Genomic DNA, 21,843 nt, shown 5'->3' on the forward strand with positions numbered 1-21,843 from the left:
TGGTCTACCCCATTCCTTGTATATGAACTTATCAAAGTAAGTCAGATACGGAAACACCTTAGGTGTACGGGCTGGCTTACAGGGCCCAAAAGGGACCGCCACCTCGGCAGAGGATCCTGCCGCATCCTGTATTTTCAGGGTATCACGCACAGCGGTGATAAGTGCTCCAACTAGCGCTTCTTGCGCGGACCCGGACACGGAAACATTTTCACTGTCCGATCGGTCCTGGTCAGCGTCTTCTGACACATTGGAACAGGGGCCGCCAGTCACTGTGGGGCCCGAGCCTGGATCAGAGCTCTCCCCGGAGGACGGGGGGGGGCAGGGGCCGTTTTGTTACCTCCCTTGCGCCCACACGCCGTCTCCACGCTGGCAACGAATGTTGCAAGGACCGCCGACAAAGCGTCCAAAGGCACCGCACTATTTGCAGGCGAGCCGGTTGCAATTGCAAGGAGATCTGGGGAAGAATGCCAGGTTCTGACGCCATGCTGACCCTTCCTGTCTGCCACCCTTGGGGACTTAGCTAGGAGGGTGGGACTGAACACCTTGTCCTGCTACAGACTGAGGGGCTCCCACCACAGGACTCACCACCCTGACAGAGAGCTGTGCCGTGCTGCTGCTGGCTGTATCCTGTGAGAATGCACAGGTGTCCTGGAACAAAAACTGCGCTGTTCTGAACCCAGGGAACAGCGCTGTGTGGAGAAAAAAAAGCACCAGGCTACAAGAAAATGGCCGCCGGACGTCCTGTACATAGGACAAAAAACACAGGAAAAATGGCCCCCGAGCTCCGGGAAAATGGCCACCACCCACGCTTTTCACAGGGCTAACAGAAAATGGCACAAACACACACAACAAACCAAGTTTAGCGCTGTCCCCACTATACCTATTCCAACAGTAAATAGTCTGTATGTATATTCCTCGCTTAAGGTGTTGCAGCTCTCCCAAAAGTCCACTGGGTGGTAGACATGATTCTGAAAATATATAAAAACAAGAGAGAGCGCACGCCAGCCGTAGTGTGTTATCGTTTAATAGATGAAGATAAGTGTATAAAAAACGAGGGTTGCACTCACAAACATCCAGCGTTAAAAGGCATAAACAGCTCCATAATAGCCTCCTCTCCTGGTCTGTAGGGATCAGTTAACTCACAGCAACTAGCAGCGTGGTAAAGTATTCCAGTAAGCACAGACTGCCTGCTTCCTTGTAACACACACCGCCCAAAGCACTCGCACGGACCAGCCGGCACTGCCTGACGTCACTCGTGGCCAGGGAGGGGATGCACAGTGATGCAGCTGACTCCTCTCATAAGCTTCATGCAATTGCTAGGACAACATGTTTCGGAGGCGTGGCCACCTTCTTCAGGTAACGCCCTCATCTCCTCTAGTGATAATATATGCTCAAACCCCCCGCCCCTCCTATCTATGAACCAATATCATCATAACAGACCAGGAGCACGGAGTACACAGCAAGAGGTATCTACAAGACGGAGAGGGTTATATATCAACAGCATCCTAAAATGGTGTTTAACTAACAGAAAATGGCCAACATCACAACTGTACACAGGGATGTACATAGATAATGGTGTCAAACAGCGTTATGGCGGCAGCACACAGACACCCAGAAACACAGTATCAGGGACACAGACAGCCAACACAGCCCCCAATCAGGGATGAGCCCCCCCGGAGGACCCCAGGCCTGGTACACACACCGCTAGTCTGCAGCATCCTCCACGGGGGTGGGGGGGAGAGGGAAAAACAGGGGGGGAGAGGGAAAAACAGGGAGAGAGGAAAGGGAGAAGAGGGACCCCCTAATTGACCTCCCAGGGAATGCCCAGCTGCTCAATCCTGCCGAGACAGGAAGAGCTGTACTTACCATCCGGACGAGCTGGGGACATCCCATCACAGACCCACAACCGAGCAGTACGGAGTGGCTGGGGGCCACGGCACACTGTGACAAAGACATTCGTGGTCCGGTCATATGTGTGCCCCAGAGCATGGAGCTCACCAGCTGCCCCCGGAGCCTGAGGGGCATGTCGTGGCCGACCCAGCGCGTAGCTAGGGCCTGCACACGCTCGATGGCCAGGCTGGGGAGACTACAAGGATCTATATTTATCCAGCCTGTCACCCAGCCGGCTGTTGATAGATCACAGGATCTTAAAATCTTGCGCAAAAAGGCAAAATCCAGAAAAAAAACCCAGGACCACTGGTCCAGATAGGGAGCCTAGGTCCTTCTCCTTTGCTAGGCAGAAAAAAACTGAGCTGCAGGAGGCAGGCTTGAGGGGTTATCATCAGAGGGACCGCCCCCTGGGCGAAACTGTATAGTTCTGGATTTTTCACATGCAATGCATGCTCTGCCTAGTCTCTCCAGAAAGGAGGAAGATATAACCCTACGGTCAAGAGAATGGAGCTGTGTCCGTCAATGAATGAAAGAGAAATAAATGCACATCTTTTTGCAGGTAAAAAAATGTGCATTTATTTTTTTTTTTTTTCACTGCAGTCTGTAAGGCATTGCTCCCACGATCTTAAGATAGCAAGTGCAATGCCTGGACCATTCAGACACTCAGTAAACTGTTTGCCCGTACCTCATACGGGCAGGCACTTACTGAATGGCAGGAAGAATCAATAGACTATGAGAGCACTCCCAGCACCCTCGCAATTCACTGAGAACTACAAGCTGTCTGCTGCAATGGCTGACAGTGCATGTAGGCATTCATTCACAGGAAGCTGTGAATGAATGACATGTCCATGTGGGCGGAGTCCCACATGGCCACACTTTGTTTTTTAAATTGTGACAGTGCAAGTGGGGAGAAGATCCCCTGCCTTCTGTCATAGGGAGGGGGGATTGGTGGGGAGAGGAGGGAGACGGGTGGAACATGTAACATGTTCCAAAGGTGAACTTAGCCTTTAAAGGACTAACAGGAGGCATGGAAGGTAAAAAGAGGTGGGACCAAGCTAAACTTTGACAATAATTTTTTTTAGGGAATGCACTAGAAATGCCTTAACAGGTTAAAGGCTCTACAGAGAGCTCAGGCTAGCCACTTTAGGAGTAGCTGGCACAGGAAGTTCCAGATCTATGCATTTGTGGATCATGTCCATAGTGATTGAAATGGTATACTGAAATTTGGAGGCAATGTCAGAACACTAAAACTACCTAGGTGCAATGTCCTTTTAAAGGATAGGATACAATCCTCTTATTCTCCAGCTGAGTACACAGAGGCAGCTGCAGGAAAATCAGGGACAGACTGAAGGAAAATGTGAAGAAGCACGCTTGAGTTAGCCCACATGGAGAGATCTATTCCACAAAAATCTGCCATATATGTGCAAATACCCTTCTTGATAATGTACTTGTAACTGTAGGTGGATCAGGTGCCAGGAGGACATGTGGGAATGCCACTGCCTATACCTATGAACGGACACATAACTAAGTTGTAAGTGCAAGTAATGAGTACAACCCACTGCAAGAGCAGAGGAGGTCATCTTGTCATCTATAGCTACATCACTACATGGCAGTAAAAAGCTCTGGATAGGCTTCCAGGGAGTGAGAAGGCAGGATGGTAGAGAGGGTACATGCATAACAGGACGCTTGCTACCAAACTGAGACATGCTTGGAGAGGGAGGGGTTTTGCTGGGCTGTACTGCCAGCATCCAATTCTCCTGAATATAACCCAGTGTTTCAAAATACTTTCACTATCCTGTGTCCCATCATGTACAGCTAAGAAAGTCAAGATTTGCATATCAATTCTTATTTTTGGACCTTCTTATTTTTTTGGTTTTAAGTGAAGTGGACAGTAGCTTGTGCATTTTGCCATCATATGCTCAAATTGGACTGCTCACATATATAATTCAGTTAAAATTGAATAAAATATGCTTACTTTTTCTGAGTACATATAGGGTCAGTTCATTTAGAAACAATGGGTAATGCACATGGCCCAAATCAGCCTCTGACTGGGACTCTAGCATCAATATCAGAAATGCTGTTTATGCTCCTCCATACCTACCACCCAGAAATATATAGTGGAGTCTCAGTCATACACTGCAGAAATACTCTCTTTTCTTGGAATAAAATACATGACAAAACTTAAGCTCTTATAAATTTTCAATAGGATGAGCAATGCGATTAGCAAAAAATGTAATTTTTTTAAGTTTGGCATGAGCAGTCACTGTTCTTAGTCATGCTTGGGGGTTTAGAAATTGGCAAGGAAATAAAGGACAATACATTTAATATTTCTGGACCCAAATAGTCCTGAGCAAAACGCTTGGTGGCTTGTGGACCTTACTGAAGCTGAAAAGGGTCTGTTCATGGCTGCAGCATTATTAGCAGACCTCTAGCATTGTGGAAGTAGAATTGTTAACCCTACAACCATTATTAGGCCACCATATACGGCTCAAATTTCTGCTTGGTGTTTCTGGGCAGGGATTTATAATGTGCATCTGCAAAGCACAAGTTCATTTTAAATGTAAATTTCCTCATGCAGTGAAAAACACGGGCTCATTTTAAGGGTGAATATCTTCTACAGGGAAAAATGTACCTGTATGAGTCTTCTCATGTGACTTGAGTACCCCAGATGAAACAAAGCCACGACCACACATAGAGCACTTATATGGTTTTTCTCCAGTGTGGGATCGAACATGCTGCTTCAGATGACTGGACTTTTTGAAACCTTTACTGCAATATTCACATCTATGATAGAAATAGAAAGTATACTGTATTTTTTTACTTCTGCAGATAGAATAATGATCAAACTAATATTTACATTTGTTTAAAGTACTTTGTTATAGTAAGAAGTTTTATGCTATAAAATCACAGAAAAACACTCCTTTCACATGATTGATCTCAACTGATAGCTACCATTTGGGGCAAATCATCTGAGTTTAGATTAACATGGGTTATTTAATACACAGTTTCCACAGTTTACTAGTATTAGTTGTACTAGCCTGTAAGCACGCCTGCTTTGATCCTCTGTAGATTCCAGAAACGTAGTTCGCTGGGCCTGCATTTCAATCTCTTCTTGTGTCTCTTCCTGAATTAAGCGAGCAGTCTAAAAATATTTAAAAAATTTGGTTATTTGTACACAGGGCTACCCAAAAAAAAATGTAGTGTAGAAAAAAAAAAAGAACTGAAAAAAAAACACAAGGCCGTTAACAATATTAATATTACTGGCTTGCTCAGTAAGATAATGCAGAAAGCAAAGTAGTCTGTGGAAAAACAGATTCTGTAAACCCTTTTAGTCCAACTACCACTTTGCTAGTTTGCTCTGTCCTCCTCATCATCCAAGCAGTTATAAGAAAAAAAATGGAATAATAAATATATATATATATATATATATATATATATATATATATATATATATATATATATATATATATATATATATATATATATATATACATATACATACACACATACACACACAAACACAGTATCTCACAAAAGTGAGTACACCCCTCACATTTTTGTAAATATTTTATTATATCTTTTCATGTGACAACACTGAAGAAATTACACTTTGCTACAATGTAACGTACTGAATGTACAGATTGTATAACAGTGTAAATTTGCTGTCCCTAAAAATAACTCAATACACAGCCATTAATGTCTAAACCGCTGGCAACAAAAGTGAGTACACCCCTAAGTGAAAATGTCCAAATTGGACCTAAAGTGTCAACATTTTGTGTTGCCACCATTATTTTACAGCACTGCCTTAATCCTCTTGGGCATGGAGTTCACCAGAGCTTCACAGGTTGCCACTGGAGTCCTCTCCTACTCCTCCATGATGACATCATTGAGCTGGTGGATGTTAGTGAACTTGTGTTTCTTCATCTTCCATTTGAGTATGCCCCACAGATGCTCAATAGGGTTTAGGTCTGGAGACATGCTTGGCCAGTCTATCATCTTTATCTTCAGCTTCTTTAGCAAGGTAGTGGTCATCTTGGAGGTGTGTTTGGGGTCGTTATCATGTTGGCATACTCCCCGGCAGCCCAATCTCCAAAGCGAGGGGATCATGCTCTGCTTCAGTATGTCACAGTACATGTTGGCATTCATGGTTCCCTCAATGAACTGTAGCTCCCCAGTGCCAGCAGCACTCATGCAGCCCCAGACCACGACACTCCCACCACCATGCTTGACTGTAGGCAAGACACATTTGTCTTTGTATTCCTCACCTGGTTGCCACCACACACGCTTGATACTATCTGAACCAAATAAGTTTATCTTGGTCTCATCAGACCACAATACATGGTTCCAGTAATCCATGTCCTTAGTCTGCTTGTCTTCAGCAAAGTGTTTGCAGGCTTTCTTTCTTGTGCATCATCTTTAGAAGAGGCTTCCTTTTGGGACGACAGCCATGCAGATCAATTTGATGCAGTGTGCAGCGTATGGTCTGAGAACTGACAGGCTGACCCCCCACCCCTTCAACCTCTGCAGCAATGCTGGCAGCACGCATATGTATTTCCCAAAGACAACCTCTGGATATGACGCTGAGCATGTGCACTCGACTTATTTGGCCAACCATGGTGAGGCCTGTTCTGAGTGGAACCTGTTCTGTGAAATCACTGTATGGTCTCGGCCACCGTGGTGCAGCTCAGTTTCAGGGTCTTGGCAATCTTCTTATAGCCTAGGCCCTCCTTATGTAGAGCAACAATTCTTTTTTTCAGATCCTCAGAGAGTTCTTTACCATGAGGTGCCATGTTGAACTTCCAGTGACCAAGTGACCAGTATGAATGAGAGCGATAACACCAAATTTAACACACCTGCTTCCCATTCACACCTGAGACCTTGTAACACCGAGTCACATGACACCGGGGAGGGAAAATGGCTAATTGGGCCCAATTTGGACATTTTCACTTAGGGGTGTATACACTTTTGTTGCCAGCTAGTTTAGACATTAATGGCTGTGTGTTGAGTTATTTTGAGGGGACAGCAAATTTACAGGGCCAGATTTGATGAAGTGAACATGCGTGAGGGCCGACCATTTTGCCTGACATTCTTTGAACCATTAAAATTCGGTCTAAGTGTGTTCGTCCGAGCACTAATACACTGAATTCTCTTGCCTTTGTGGCTGTGTGCTGAATGAGATGAGCTTGGGCATGTTATTTCTATATACCGTATTTATCGGCGTAAAACGCGCTCCTTCACTTTAAGAGGGAAGCTTCAATTTTAACTACTTCAGCCCCGGACTATTTGGCTGGCAAAAGACCAGAGCACTTTTTGCGATTCGGCACTGTGTCTCTTAACTGACAATTGTGCGGTGGCGGTCGGGACGTCCTTTTTTTCCCCACAAATAGAGCTTTCTTTTGGTGGCATTTTATTTTTTGCCCCATAAACAAAAAAAGAGCGACAATTTTGAAAAAAAGCCATTACTTTTTGCTATAAATATCCCCAAAAAATATATAAAAACTTTTTTTAGGCCGATACGTATTCTTCTACATATTTTTGGTAAAAAAAAAAAAAAAAAAAAAAATCGCAATAAGCGTTTATTGATTGGTTTGCACAAAAGTTCTAGTATCTACAAAATAGGGAATAGTTTTATGGCATTTTTATTAATATTTTTTTTTTACTAGTAATGGCGGCGATCAGCGATTTTTATCGTGACTGCAACATTATGGCGGACACATCAGACACTTTTGGCGCTATTTTGGGACCATTCACATTTATACAGCGATCAGTACGATTAAAAATGCACTGATTACTGTGTAAATGTCACTGGCAATGAAGGGGTTAACCAGGAGGGGGCGCTGTACGGGTTAAGTGTGTCCTAGGGATGTGTTCTAACTGTGGGGGGGATGGGCTATGTGTGACATGACACTGATCACCGCTCCCGATTACAGGGAGCGGTGATCAGTGTCACTAGGCAGAATGTGAGACGATTGCGGGTATCCCCGCGGACATCGAGTCCGCGATCCCATTCATGGAGCTCACAGCAGGTGCCCGCAAGCCGCGTCTTACAAGGCAATGTACAGGTACGTTAATATGCCTGTATGTGCCCTTCTGCCGTCGTATATCGGCGTGAGCCAGTCGGCAAGCAGTTAAATAAAGAACTGTTGTTAAGCAAAATAAGGGTCAGTGCCCATCGGCAGCCTCACAAGTGCCATGAATGCAGCACCCCACCGTTGCCATGAATGCAGCACCCCACCGTTGCCATGAATGCAGCACCCCACCGTTGCCATGAATGCAGCACCCCACCGTTGCCATGAATGCAGCACCCCACCGTTGCCATGAATGCAGCACCCCACCGTTGCCATGAATGCAGCACCCCACCGTTGCCATGAATGCAGCACCCCCCCCCGTTGCCATGAATGCAGCACCCCCCCCCGTTGCCATGAATGCAGCACCCCCCCCCGTTGCCATGAATGCAGCACCCCCCCCCCCCGTTGCCATGAATGCAGCACCCCCCCCCGTTGCCATGAATGCAGCACCCCCCCCCCCGTTGCCATGAATGCAGCACCCCCCCCGTTGCCATGAATGCAGCACCCCCCCCGTTGCCATGAATGCAACACCCCCCCCGTTGCCATGAATGCAGCACCCCCCCCCCGTTGCCATGAATGCAGCAGCCCCCCCCGTTGCCATGAATGCAGCACCCCTGTTGAAATGAATGCAGCACCCCCATTACCCTGACTGCAGTACCCCCATTGCTATGACTGCAGCACCCCCATTGCCATGAATGCAGCACCCCCATTGCCATGAATGCAGCACCCACCCTGCCATAAATGCCGCACCCCCATTGCCATGAATGCAGCACCCCCATTGCCATGAATGCAGCACCCCCATTGCCATGAATGCAGCACCCCCATTGACATGAATGCAGCACCCCCATTGCCATGAATGCAGCATCCACATTGCCATGAATGCAGCATCCACATTGCCATGAATGTGGCTGTGGCTTTGAAGTGGCTAAAACTGCAGAGAAATCAGATACAGAATCATCAGCAGAAGGCACAGGAGAACCCTCGTGGCCTCTGCAATCCGAATCAGCTAATAACTGAAAGATTAGAGCCAAAAAGTGATGCATGTCCGTGGCAAAGACTAAAATCAAAAGTCCCATAGCATACACCCCATCCACATCAAAAAATGGCAGGAATGGAAAATAAAGACACCCTGGAATTATGCCAATAAAGTAGCTCCTGAATGTTAGCCTGACTGGCCAACTCACTAAAAGTGCCTTCAGAAACAGGGTCTTGACTGAAGAAAATAGGTCAGTCTTTAGCACACTAAAGAAAAGACATCCATCTTCCTAAGACACTAGCACACAAATCAATCTTGCTGAGAGTAGGAGGGGGTTATCTTGGGCTGGATAAAAACTTACTGTGTCCATCTATGGATGAAAAAGCTTATTTTACTCCCATTCTCTGTTCAGTGTGTGCTGGGATAAGCTGCAAAAAAGACAGCAGGACCAAAATTTTTAGGCATTAAGGTGCGTTACAGGCCATTCAGCTCGAATGGGCTGATTAAAGTGATACTAAAGCTTCCCCTTTTTTTCATTAAAATAACAAACCTGTTATACTTACCTCCTCTGTGTAATGGAATTGCACAGAGCAGCCCAGATCCTCCTCAAGTCCCCTACCAGAGCTCCTGGCTCCTCCCCCTGCCAAGTGCCCACCATAGGAAGCCGCTTCCCATGAGGGCAGTTGTGCGGGCTTGCTTCCGAGCTGAGCTGTTAGCCTGGCTGAGCCCCGCCCCCAGCTCTCTGCTCACAGGTTTTGACTGACAGGGGCTGGGCTGTGGCTTGGTGTCTGAATGGACACAGGGAGCTGTGGCTCGGCTCAGGTGCCCCCATAGCAAGCTGGTTGCTGTGGGGGCACTCAACAGGAGCACTGAAGAGGGGCCCGAGAAGAGGAGGATCGGGGCTGGTCTGTGCAAAACCACTGCACAAGGCATGTAAGTATAACATGTTTATCTTTAACAAAAAAAAAAAACAAGACTTTACAATCACTTTACTGAGGAGAATGTTACAACTGCTTTGACTTGACAAAATGCACTTCAATGTACAAAAAAAGTTCTACTATTGTGAGCCCCCTTTTGATCGTCGCTGGTGTACACTGAATAACAAGCACTAAGTACTTAGTTTGTTGCATGAGTATCACTTAGATCACACAGTTTTAAGAAGGCTCTCTTGTTTTGAAACGATTTAGTGGTGAAATTTTTGATTCACCTCACCAGAACTCATCTGGGTTTACTGATGTGTTGGCTTGTACACTGTACTGATAATGATCAGCAAATCTTTAATTGCTTCAAGCAGTTTAGAATAAAGGGCTTTATATTAGGCCGTGTCTGATGTGAAAACCAGCATTTCTGAAGGCACAATTGGCCTAGGGGTACAAAGGAATAATGTACATGCCTCCCCCACTATCCTAAAATAAGGAATAAATCTCTTATTTTTTGGATTTGTAATGGAAAAAAAAACATGCAGATACATTTTACTTTATGAGGGAGAAATTGTGTTAGCAAAGTGGAGAGTTTTTTGATTCCTCAAGCATACCCCTTCATAACCTGACTGGTAATACATTCTCCTTAAACCAAACTACCAATCAAGAGTTTCTATCTTTTTGAATTTTCTTCTCACCTCAAAGCATATTCCAATTTTATCTGTGTGATATGTCATACATAAAATTGTAGTTACAACATTAAAGCAGCTACTTAAAAATCATTTCTGCTGGAAATGTACCAGCAAAAGAAACACATTAATTGTGTCTGTGGTGGGTACCTCCATAAGAGTTGGCTGTTGGTAACTTGAAGAGAGCGCTTGAGATTCGAGAGTGCTGGAGTCTTGTAACTGCTGTACAGCTGAGAAAGAAGTTTGCTGGCTGAATCCATCCGTTACTGTAAAGCCTAAGATAGATTTTAAAATATTAGACACAATACAACCATTGAACAGTATATGTGCAACACATATAGACGATTTCTGATTTTATCTGCTTACCTTGTGGTAGCCCTTGCTGATCAAATGACTGTGGAGGCATGACCTGAGACTCATACTGGGCAATATTCTCCTGTAGAGTATGCTGGGAAGTCACAAATCTATCTGCAAAGTGAAAACACATTCACTGAAAGAAGCACTTCAAAAAATACCATAGCCACTGGTAGGAAAAGTTTATCAGTAAATTGTATTTCCTTAATCACTGTTCACACTGAGAATTTTTAAAAAAGTTTGTTTGTATTATCTTCAGATCTAATGTCACTGCAGTCAAAAATTCACACAATCAAATATCTTTTGGTTAATTTCCTTTTCTCATACCGAGTTATAAAAATAAGCCTGAAAGGTAGATATGTAATTGAAAGAGAATTCTTTAACCAGTTGGGTACCAGCCTATAATGCCTCTGTATTGCCAGGCCATTTGTTTCATTATATTTTTATTGTTGTGATAGTTTGACTGACAGTGATTTGGTCATACAATACTGTACCCAAATTAATTTTATTAATCTTTTTTGAGACAGAGCTTCAATTTGGTGGTATTTATTAACAACTGTTTTTTATATAAGGTAGTACGTAAAAAAGACCAAAGATGTTGGAAGAATTTACTTCCCCTACTTTCTATTACAATACAAAATTCCAGGACAGTATGAATACCCCCAAAATGAAATTTTTTTAGAAGTAGACACCCCAAAGTCATCTAAATTTTTGCCACAATTTTTTGGCATTGAAGAAACATGTTGGTATTGAGAGGGTTAAAACATACACTACATACAGAACATCGGGTCGTACACAGAGGGATCAGGTGGTGAATGAGGTTAATGTATGATCATACACAGTAGGAGGATGGGGAGATGAAGGGGTTAAGGTGCAAATGTGTAAGATAAAGGAGTTGAAGGGTAAATATACAGGTCACAATCGGGAACAGGATGAAGTTTAGATGTGCAGGAGAGAAATAAAAAGTTAACAAAACTATCTTACAATCAGTGAAAATGACCAAATGTACAGTATCAGCAGCTTCTGCTGTCATTCATGTCCCATTCATAGATTACTACGATTCTTCTCCTCCCTGGGTTATAGAAGGAAGGGAGTAACAATTTTAACTGTAGTATGGGATCGCTGGGATTGGTTATGACAGTGAACAGATACTACAGAGCTCAAGGGATGGGCTAGGTACACTGTGTCTGTGAATCAAGCCATTTAATGACGATCGGTTTACAGCCATTGACAGGTGCAATGGCTGCCTGAGGACCGTTTCTACAGGGGTGTTTATAAATGGTAGTGGGTAAATAACAGTTCTAAATCCTCCATTTTTTAAATGTACCAAAGTAGAAAAGCCGTTAGATTTTGTATATACTGAGTTTTACTTACTTTGCCTTGGAAAGACTCTCAAGCTGATCAGATCTGAGAGGTCTACCTGAGCTGCTGATAATACAAGAAATAAACCAGCCCTTTAGTTGATTATGTATGGAGCTTTGTTTTTTGATAGTGTTATGCACACTTAAAGACAGAATGGATTATTAGCACAAAGCTAGGCATTGACACAAAACAGCTGATGTCAGATTGCCTTTAAGCTTTGTTTCTCAGTTTAAGTCATAAACAACGTTAAGTACAACTACATAAGGGAGCAAACAAATAATTAATAGGTAGACCTGTACATTTAAAAGAATTTAAGATTCAATATAAAAATATAGCCTATATAATCCCTCCCACTCCCGCCAAACCTCAGTTTAGCAAGCAATAGGCGGATCATGAAGAACAAAAAGGAGTGTTCTGTGTCGTGTACTGTACAAGAAACTAATTTTACTGAGAAGTCAAAAATCCAATTTTCCTAATTATACAGTACAGGACACAAGATCATAGTCATAACCATGGGACATACAAAAGCATTACAACTGAGGGGTATAAACAGCAAACAGCCAACAGGTCCACTTAACAAACAGGTCAAAAAGGGTTCTACAGAACTCAGAAATCAGTTTGCAGCAACTTTTTTTAACAAAAACGGTTTTAGAGATGGCCTGAACATCCACCAGGTAAAACACAACAAATGTGTGAACAGAAGGCCAGATATGGAAATAAAAGGTGGATAGAAATGGCGCTGTTCTTACTAAAAGGTGATCCGAATCCTCTATATACTTGAGGAATATGTGCAAGTGGTTCATAAAAAGTGCAAATGTGCAAAAGGAAAGACAGTATTAAATGTCAGAAAACTTGCAAAATACACCAAAAGAAATGATTAATATCCGCACTTTTATGTCCTACTGTGTGGTGGTGTGTGCAAGCTTCCTAGTCAGAAGACCGCTTATCTGTAATAAATGCTACCAGAATCAGAAAATATGTGCATTCCAACATATGGGAAATCAGTATTCCTGTGCAAAAACCACAATCCTGTGCAAAGTCCACATTGAGAAAAATAATAAAATATTCCTGTGCAAAAAATCACAATGTAACTACTGTATAACATTGTTGTGATACTGGACTCAAACATGCATACAAAGTCCTCAGATGCTGGTATATAAAAAAGTCCAAAATAAAGTGATAGTGGGGGTCATTTACGAAAGGCAAATCCACTTTGCACTACAAGTGCAAAGTGCACTTGAAATTGCACTGAAAGTGCACTTGGAAGTGTAGTCGCTGTAGATCCGAGGGGGACATGCAAGGAAAATAAAAAACAGCATTTTAGCTTTAGATAAAATCAGCAGAGCTTCCCCTCATTTCAGATCTACCCCTCAGATTTACAGCGACTGCACTTCCAAGTGCACTTTCAGTGCAATTTCAAGTGCACTTTGCACTTGTAGTTTGCAACTGTAGTGCAAAGTGGATTTGCCTTTCGTAAACAACTCCCAATGTGCTCCTTCAAATTATTCTGTGCATCTTAGAAAAAAGTGCCCCATAGGAAACGCACTCACCGTTATTATTCACCCCACAAGGAGGTATTTCGCCTTCACAGTATGGGCCAGTGTTTAGCCTACGGGATAGGAAAGCCTTTTTTCCTGTGTCCTCAGAGTGCTTCCGTGTCTGCGGTGTGAGTGGTCCCACTTCTGTTAGCCTCTTAAATAGCCTCCCACATGTAGAGAGGAAAGAAGCTCCATAGTGTGATACTGTAAAAACATCCAAATATTTATCTATAATGTTGATGGGTACTCACATTTAATAGGAATTGTTTAAAGCAAAACATTAGAATTTTAAAATCAGGAAGCTGGATCGGTCTGCGCTCCACGGTCCGAAACTGGAAGTGATGTAATGACACTGTTAGCCCTGTACTATGCGTTTCATCACTGGGATGTCATCTGGAGCGGCGAAAGCTAGATGGTAGTCTTGCAAATCTGAGAAACCGATGCCTGATGCTAAAAACGGATATGGAGCAGTGAGCTATAAAACAGGTAAAGGAGGAAACCCTATCCTTTAGGCAATAGACTTGAATGATGACTTGTCTAATTCACCTGGCAGTAGTGAAGGGAATCTTGGGGAAAGACCAAAAGAATTTGACTACCGAAAAGAGGCTGTAGCTGAGAGGTAATGTACAACCCCTATTTTGGAATACTGTGTAAATCTGCATTCCAAAAAAGAATCCAAGATTTGCAAATCTCATAAACCCCCATTTTATTCACAACTTAAAATAGAAAACATGCCAGCTGTTTAAACTGAAAAAGTTTACCAAATGATAGGCAATTTTGGAATTGATAGCAGCAGCATGTCTTAAAGTTGAGATGGGGGCATGTTTACCACGGCGTAGCACATTCTCTTCTTTTAACAACGCTTTGTAAACATCTGGGAACTGAAGAGACAGGTTGCTGGAGTTTTGGGAGAGGAAAGTTGTCCCGTTCTTGCCTGATATAGGATTCTAACTGCTCAACAGACCTGGGTCTTCTTTATCATACTTTTCATCTCAAGATACACCGAATGTTTTCAGTTGGTGAAAGGTCTGGACTGCACACAAGCCAGTTAAGCAACCGGACTCTTCTACTACAAAGCCATGCTGTTGTCATTCATGCAGTATGCAGTTTAGCATTGTCCTGCTGAAAAAAAAAGCGTCATCTGGGTGAAAGCACATGCAGATGTGCAAGCTGCCCATTCCATATGCACTCATGCATCCCCCATACCATCTGAGATGCAGGCTTTTGAACTGAGCGCTGATAACAACCCAGAAAGTCCCCCTACTCTTTAGTCCACAGGACGCGGTGCCTATGGTTGCCAAAAAGAATTTCACATTTTGATTCGTCTGACCGCAGAACTGTTTTTCACTTTGCAACAGACCATTTTGATTAATCTTTGGCCTAAAGAAGATGGCGGCGTTTTTGGATCATGTTCTGATATAGCTTCTTCACTGTTTTAGAGAAAGCCTGACCTTGATAATAATATCCCTGTACTATCATTGTTCTACTCCTTTGTGGCCTGGTGTTCCCTGGCACTGCTATGGAAGTGAGAAGATTATTACAAGTCACGGGATATTAACCTCCCTGGCGGTATGATTATTTCGGATTTTAGGTGCTGAAAGCGGTACCATTATTTTGCATGGAAATTTGGCGTTTTATATTGTAGGTCTGTAAATCTTAACAATAACACACTTAAATCTGTCCAAACCAGAGTCTAGTAGATACCCCGGGTATGATAAAGTTTGAAACACAAAAACATAAATTATAATATAATAAATAAAAATAAATAATTTTAAAAAATTTAAAAAAATAGTAATAAAATAAATTTCCCCACAATTCACTATCGCTCAATTCTGCAAGTGTTCTAATTTATTATCGCTGTTTTCTAGATGGTCTAAAGCCACTTTTGACGTAAAGGGACACTTTTTGGTTGCTATGGACAATCTCCAGTTTCCAGGCAGAAAGAACAGTGTATATCATGTAAAACTGCATGCAGGGCATGGGCCAGAGCACTGGGGACAAAAGGGATGTGAAATCATTTCATACAGTACTGTAATCTGTAAGATTACAGTACTGTATGTGTTATGATTTTGACAGTTTTTTGAATTTGCCGCCAGGCTCCGCCCCCGTGCGTCGCGCCGCTCGCAGGGAACGGAGCCTGGCACGGAGAGGCTTCGGAGGAGGACGGAGCCCTCGGACACTGCGGGGGACATCGCAGGATCCCGGGGACAAGGTAAGTAACGCCGCCCCAGGATCCTGCAATGCGATCCCGAGTGTGGCTCGGGGTTACCGCTAATGGTACTGAATTTTAACCCCGAGCCACACTCGGGAAAACCGCCAGGGAGGTTAACATAAGATGATGTCTGAAAAATCTAGGAAAGTTTTGCATGTAAGCACTTGGTAGTAAAAACCAAGGTTGTTGTAGGTGCTTATCATTTCCAAGAGTTAAAAATTTTGATGTAACTGAAAATATTGCAACATGGAAGGTGGAAAAAGAGTGTGCATAGTATTCAAGAATGGAGGTGCCACAGTGGTGGCCAGGAATTTATGTTGTGCATGAAGTCCAAACATATGTATTTTCTATGTGATAAGTTGTCATGCCTCCGATAAATGCTTACCTTCTTCAGCATGTAGAGGTTGTTCAGCAAGCGTCTGCTCTAGAGCAGGTGAAACCGTATCCATATCTGCCTGTGGGCTGAGCTGTAAAATTGCTTCCTGGTGAGTAGCTTGCTGATGTAGATTAGTTCCTTCTATTTCTACCTGTATTTGATTGGATACATGAATCTGATCTACTGGGGTTTCTTCAGAAGGTGCAGACTGGTGTTGCTGGAGTTGGTGGGCAACTTCATATCTAGAAGAGTACAATAAAAGGAAGTAAAACTTTAGTAATGATTACTGCAAAGTGCTAATCCTGAGAGCAATACATAGGATAAATTGTATGTAACAAAAACAAACTCCTAGAAGTTTTACTGAGTACATTTTGAGTCATTAAGGGCATTATGGCATGGTACCCATACAACTAGCCCTCTCTTGTATATGATTAATTATCCAAGCTTCGTCGGAGCCGGCCAATTATTGTTTACATCTCTGTAAGTTCTGAATTAGTGTCATCATCCAGTGCTGGTGTTTAATTAGTCTTAGGGAATTAAGTTGGGAAGGAGACATTTACAGCTAAAAAGCACAAAAGAAAAAGTAGCCATTAGTCATTCAGTCATTGCATTGGTAAAAGCTGAAATCCCAAATGGTGGGTTTGAGCTGGTTACTCTTTGCTTTGTCTGCTTTGTCTTACTAAATAGGCCCCATAGTATGTATAGAACACAGAATGCATGGGAAGCCACTTACTGTCTTGTTTTTAAAAAGACAAAACAAATCAAGAGGAAGGGAACAGAACACACCATTCTAAACCTCTGACATCTCCCACCTTCATTTTGTTTTGCCTCACTTGCCTAAGACAGATTTAGAAGGTGAAGCAAGTAGAAGGACAAAAGAGGCATTAGCTTAGAGGTAGACTCTCTGTGCATACCATATTAGGACAGTGGAAAGAAATTTCCTGGGATGGGGTATGTTAGCAGGACCACACGGACACCCAGGGCGTTTGTGGTGGAAATCATAGCTCCACTAGCAGCGCCATATTCTCTGTGGTGGGTTAGCATATATACCTTCACGGCATTGTATTAACAATGAGGCTTTTCTTCTCTGTCCTGTTATTATACAGGTCAAACAGTTCTAAACTGGTGGTTCCCTGGATACTTCAGTCTTATTATCATTGTAATTTGCTCATCCCAGCACTAGATGGTGTGGTTTAAGTAGTGTAGCATCCTAGCACTAGGAACCAAGCAAAAATCCTCCAGCAATGGCCGAGAGAGACCCGTACATGCGCACGATGGATCTAAGCGTCCGCATCTGCCCGATGCAGTCACATGCCGGCCAGGTGAAAGTTGTATAAAGTCAGCATCTCCGCCCATTATGTTGCTGAAGGCATGCGGGATGAGATGTGCGAGTAGAACAGTAGATGGTATGTTCCCGGTTTATGAAAGGACTGCTTTCCTTCAACTGTTCAATGCATTGATATATCTAATATAAGGCCGTTATGTTTTGCAGGCTATCTGGACAGAGTGATCAGTATGGTCTACACTGTGGAAAGCCAAATGCTTATATTGATGGGGATCCCTGTTTTTTTATTGTAACTACTCCCCCCTTTCCTCACTATTACATCTATTAAGCCCACTGCTGTTTAAGTCCATATACCAGCTGGGACATCCCGCCCTCATGTGTCCATATTTTGAATTACAAGTAAGTTTGGCTGTTTTTTATTTCTTTTTGCTCTGTGATTGTCCCTTATGGCTTTTTAAAAACTTGGGATACAATGCTATACAAACTTATATATATATATATATATATATATTACATATATACGCACTAATTCTACATTATGGGGTAAGCATGTGAATGAGGTGGTTCTTGGAAGTAAATCTTTTGATTGTGGATATGTATACTTACACTGTATGTTTATCTAATAGAAGTACCTGACCCGCAATGGACTAATGAAGATGTCCAGAGGGCAAAACATGTTGGAATTTAGCCACCACAATATAGTCATGTCAAGCAGGAACTGTATGATATAAAAGTTAAAGTGTATATGCAATTTTTTAAATATGTAAATATATTTTAATGATGTTTAAATAAATGTTATTTTTTTATACATTGAGTTCTGGTTATTGTAAGCACCTAAAAAGCCCCAAACAATATTTTTCTTCCTGCTAAATTTCCTGGGAAGTTTTGGAGAAAAACAAAATGAAAAATAATAAAATCCTGGTTGAGGTGGAAGGGAGAGATCACTTTAGGGAGGAAGGAGGCTTTAGGCTGCAAGACAATCTTGTCCTTGTGCAAAACTATGAAGGGCTTCTTACATGATAAGGCCGCTATCTCAGAGACCCTCCCATCCAGAGGTGATGGCAGCAAAAAAGGCCACCTTGCAAATAGAGTTGGGCGAACAGTTCGGCCCGAGCATGAGTTTGAGCCAAACATTGGCTGTTTGTCGAACACCCGAATTATCAGGGCGTTTGACCATTTGTTCGGCCCCCCGAATGACCACAATGCACTGCACAGCCACACAGTGCATTGGAACCCCTAAATTGGCTGAAGCAATGAAAGCTTTGCCCAATCAGGACACAAAGCACTGTCAGAGCCATTAAAAAGAAAGTAATGATGGCTCTATCCAATCAAGGCTCATTGCTCTTAGTTCCACCCCACACTATAAATATATTCTCCCCACAGCGTCCATTTGCAGTGTGATATTGGCATGGAGAGAGATAGAACAGGGCTCTGTTCAGTGCTACTAGCGAGTTAGTGTGCTATTGTGATTCTATTGTCAGTGTAGAATATCAGTTTAGTGTGAATCTAGGGATAGTTCAATGTGAGTATAGTGTGACCATTCATTTTTACTTTAATGGCAGTTTAATTTGTCAGGGCAGGATTTCCTGCATTATATATCAGTGCGTTACTGCGCGCTTAAGGCAGTATATTACAGTGCGTTACTGCCAGTTTAGGGCACAATATTTGAGTGCATTAGTGCACATTTAACACAGTATATATATCAGTGCGCTACTGCATGTTTAATGCAGTATATATCAGTGAGTTACAAGAAGTTTAACGCAGTATATCTGAGTGGGTTAGTGCACGTTGAACGCAGTATATTTCAGTGCATTATTGCATGTTTAATGCAGTATATATCAGTGCTACAATGCACGTTTAACGCAGTAAATATCAGTGTGTTACTGCACGTTTAATGCAGTAATTATCAGTGCCTTACAACACGTTTAATGCAGTATATCTGAGTGTGTTAGTGCACGTTTAATGCAGTATATTTCAGTGCATTACTGCACGTTTAACGCAGTACAAATCAGTGTGTTGGTGCACATTTAAAAGAGTATATTTCAGTGCATTACTGCACATTTTAGGCAGTATATTTCAGTGTGTTACTGCATGGTTAAAGCGGTATATTTCAGTTCATTACTGCACATTTAAAGCAGTATATTTCAGTGCGTTAGTGCGTATTTAACACAGTAAATTTGAGTGCATTACTGCATGTTTAATGCAGTATATTTAAGTGTTTTATTGCATGTTTAATGCAGTAAATTTGAGTGCTTTACTGCAGGTTTAACACAGTATATTTGAGTTAGTTACTGCAGGTTTAATGCATTATATATCAATGCATTAGTGCACGTTTAACGCAGTTTATTTCAGTGCGTTACTACACGTTTACCACAGTATATTGCAGTGCGTCAGTGCAGTTTTACTGCAGTGTGTCAGTGCAGTTTTACTGCAGTGTACTGTAGTGTGACAGTGGAGTGTGTCTGTGTAGTAAGTACTCAAGTTAAAGTGCACCAAACACCACTTTCCATTGATTAAAGTGCATCCACGTACACATTTCCACATCTTTTTTTTACATTTTGTTATTCAGCACCCCCCCAATCATGTTTGTGAGGCCAACAAAAAGAGAAAGACGTTCTCACTGTGAGGGGGCCAGCAGCGTATATGTCCACAGGCTAAGGTGGACATGGTCCATCCTTAGGCAGGGTTTCATTTGATCTGTTTAGTGATGTTGCCCTGCCATCCAGCCACAGCATGCAGAGGTGGTGGTGGACTGGCTTACTAAACCATCACCATCCTCTGTCATCCAAGCAGAGACTAGTGCGCAGCCCACTACAGCTGCCAGAGTGGCTTATTCTGCCTCCTTGTCCACAGTTATTCCTGCCATAGCTCCAGCATCAGGCATGGAGGAGTCAGCTGAGTTATTTGAACACAGCGTCAGCCACTTGCTTCTTGACGATGCACAGCCATTATTTGATTCAGATGTTGGTTCTGAGGTTGAGGAATGTAGGAACATGAGCCTACAGAGAGGGGAGAACACTGGTATACAACAAATTGGCAGTCACGTTCCCCCAGCTGCAGCTTATTGCCAAGTTGTCTCCAGTGATAATGAGAATGGAGGAGATAATGATGAGGTCACTGATGGACTTGGGTGCTGGATAGAGCACAGGAGTAAAGTGAGGGAGAGGCACAACCCCAAAGGGTCAGCCATCATGGAAGAGTAGAGAGCAGTCACCCTATTCCACCAGATTGTGGAGCTGTTATCTCCTGGCCCACTTCCCACAGCTCAGCTGTCTGGGCCTTTTTTAGCACATTTAGAACATGTGCAGCCGATCGCACTGTTGCAATTTGCAAACTTTACCTCAAGCACATCAAATGTGGCAAAAACACCAGCCATTTGTCTTGTGTCTGCTTCTCATGCCTCTGGAAAACTTGCGGTGCATGGGCTCCCTCGTTCTTTAAAGCCTGCAAAAGGACCCGAGAATACGTGGCATCAGGGAGAAGAAACACTAATGGTTGGCAACCCTCCTTGACCACCGTTACAAGGGGAAAAAGTCTAATGCCCCGTACACACGGTCGGACTTTGTTCGGACATTCCAACAACAAAATCCTAGGATTTTTTCCGACGGATGTTGGCTCAAACTTGTTTTGCGTACACACGGTCGCACAAAGTTGTCGGAATTTCCGATCGCCAACCACGCGGTCACGTACACCACGTACGACGAGACTAGAAAAGGCCAGTTCAGAACCAAGCGCGGCACCCTTTGGGCTCCTTTTGCTAATCTCGTGTTAGTAAAAGTTTGGCGAGAGACGATTCAGGTACATTTCTAACATAAAATGTGAAATTAACAAGGGACAACAACACCAAACAATCTCCTACAGATTAAATAGAACAACATACCAATGGTGCTGTGGGAACTTGTCACAAAAAACACACACAAACATTTTCGGGCGTACAAATAAAAATCAAAAAAAAAAAAATAACAGCCTTCAAAAAAATACAAACACAAAAAAAAATTTACATCAAAGCCAAATAAAAAAAAAAAGAATACAACCAAATTATGTTGTCAGATGTGAGAAATCAAAATATATTGAGGGAATCCCGATAAATAGTAACAAAATAAGTTTGTGAGAAGTGTGTGTGAATATGAGCAGCAAAACTACTTTATTCTTGTCACATTATAAAGAAGAAGA

At 42.8% G+C, this 21,843-nt stretch overlaps 1 protein-coding gene across 2 annotated transcripts in view; it reads right to left on the reverse strand.

The window, feature by feature from the left end:
• Window positions 1-21,843, reverse strand: part of ZNF236 (zinc finger protein 236) — a 461,432-nt gene that overhangs the window by 227,750 nt on the left and 211,839 nt on the right. For both annotated transcript variants that reach the window (XM_073631228.1, XM_073631227.1), the window contains exons 15-19: window positions 16,395-16,627; window positions 10,910-11,011; window positions 10,694-10,818; window positions 4,929-5,032; window positions 4,523-4,674 (exon numbers count right to left, since the gene is read on the reverse strand). In XM_073631228.1, the coding sequence (XP_073487329.1) occupies window positions 4,523-4,674; window positions 4,929-5,032; window positions 10,694-10,818; window positions 10,910-11,011; window positions 16,395-16,627 (716 nt within the window). The remainder of the gene's footprint in view (window positions 1-4,522; window positions 4,675-4,928; window positions 5,033-10,693; window positions 10,819-10,909; window positions 11,012-16,394; window positions 16,628-21,843) is intronic.

Source organism: Aquarana catesbeiana, linkage group LG05 (assembly GCF_042186555.1).
Source record: "Aquarana catesbeiana isolate 2022-GZ linkage group LG05, ASM4218655v1, whole genome shotgun sequence".
Lineage (NCBI taxonomy): Eukaryota > Metazoa > Chordata > Amphibia > Anura > Ranidae > Aquarana > Aquarana catesbeiana.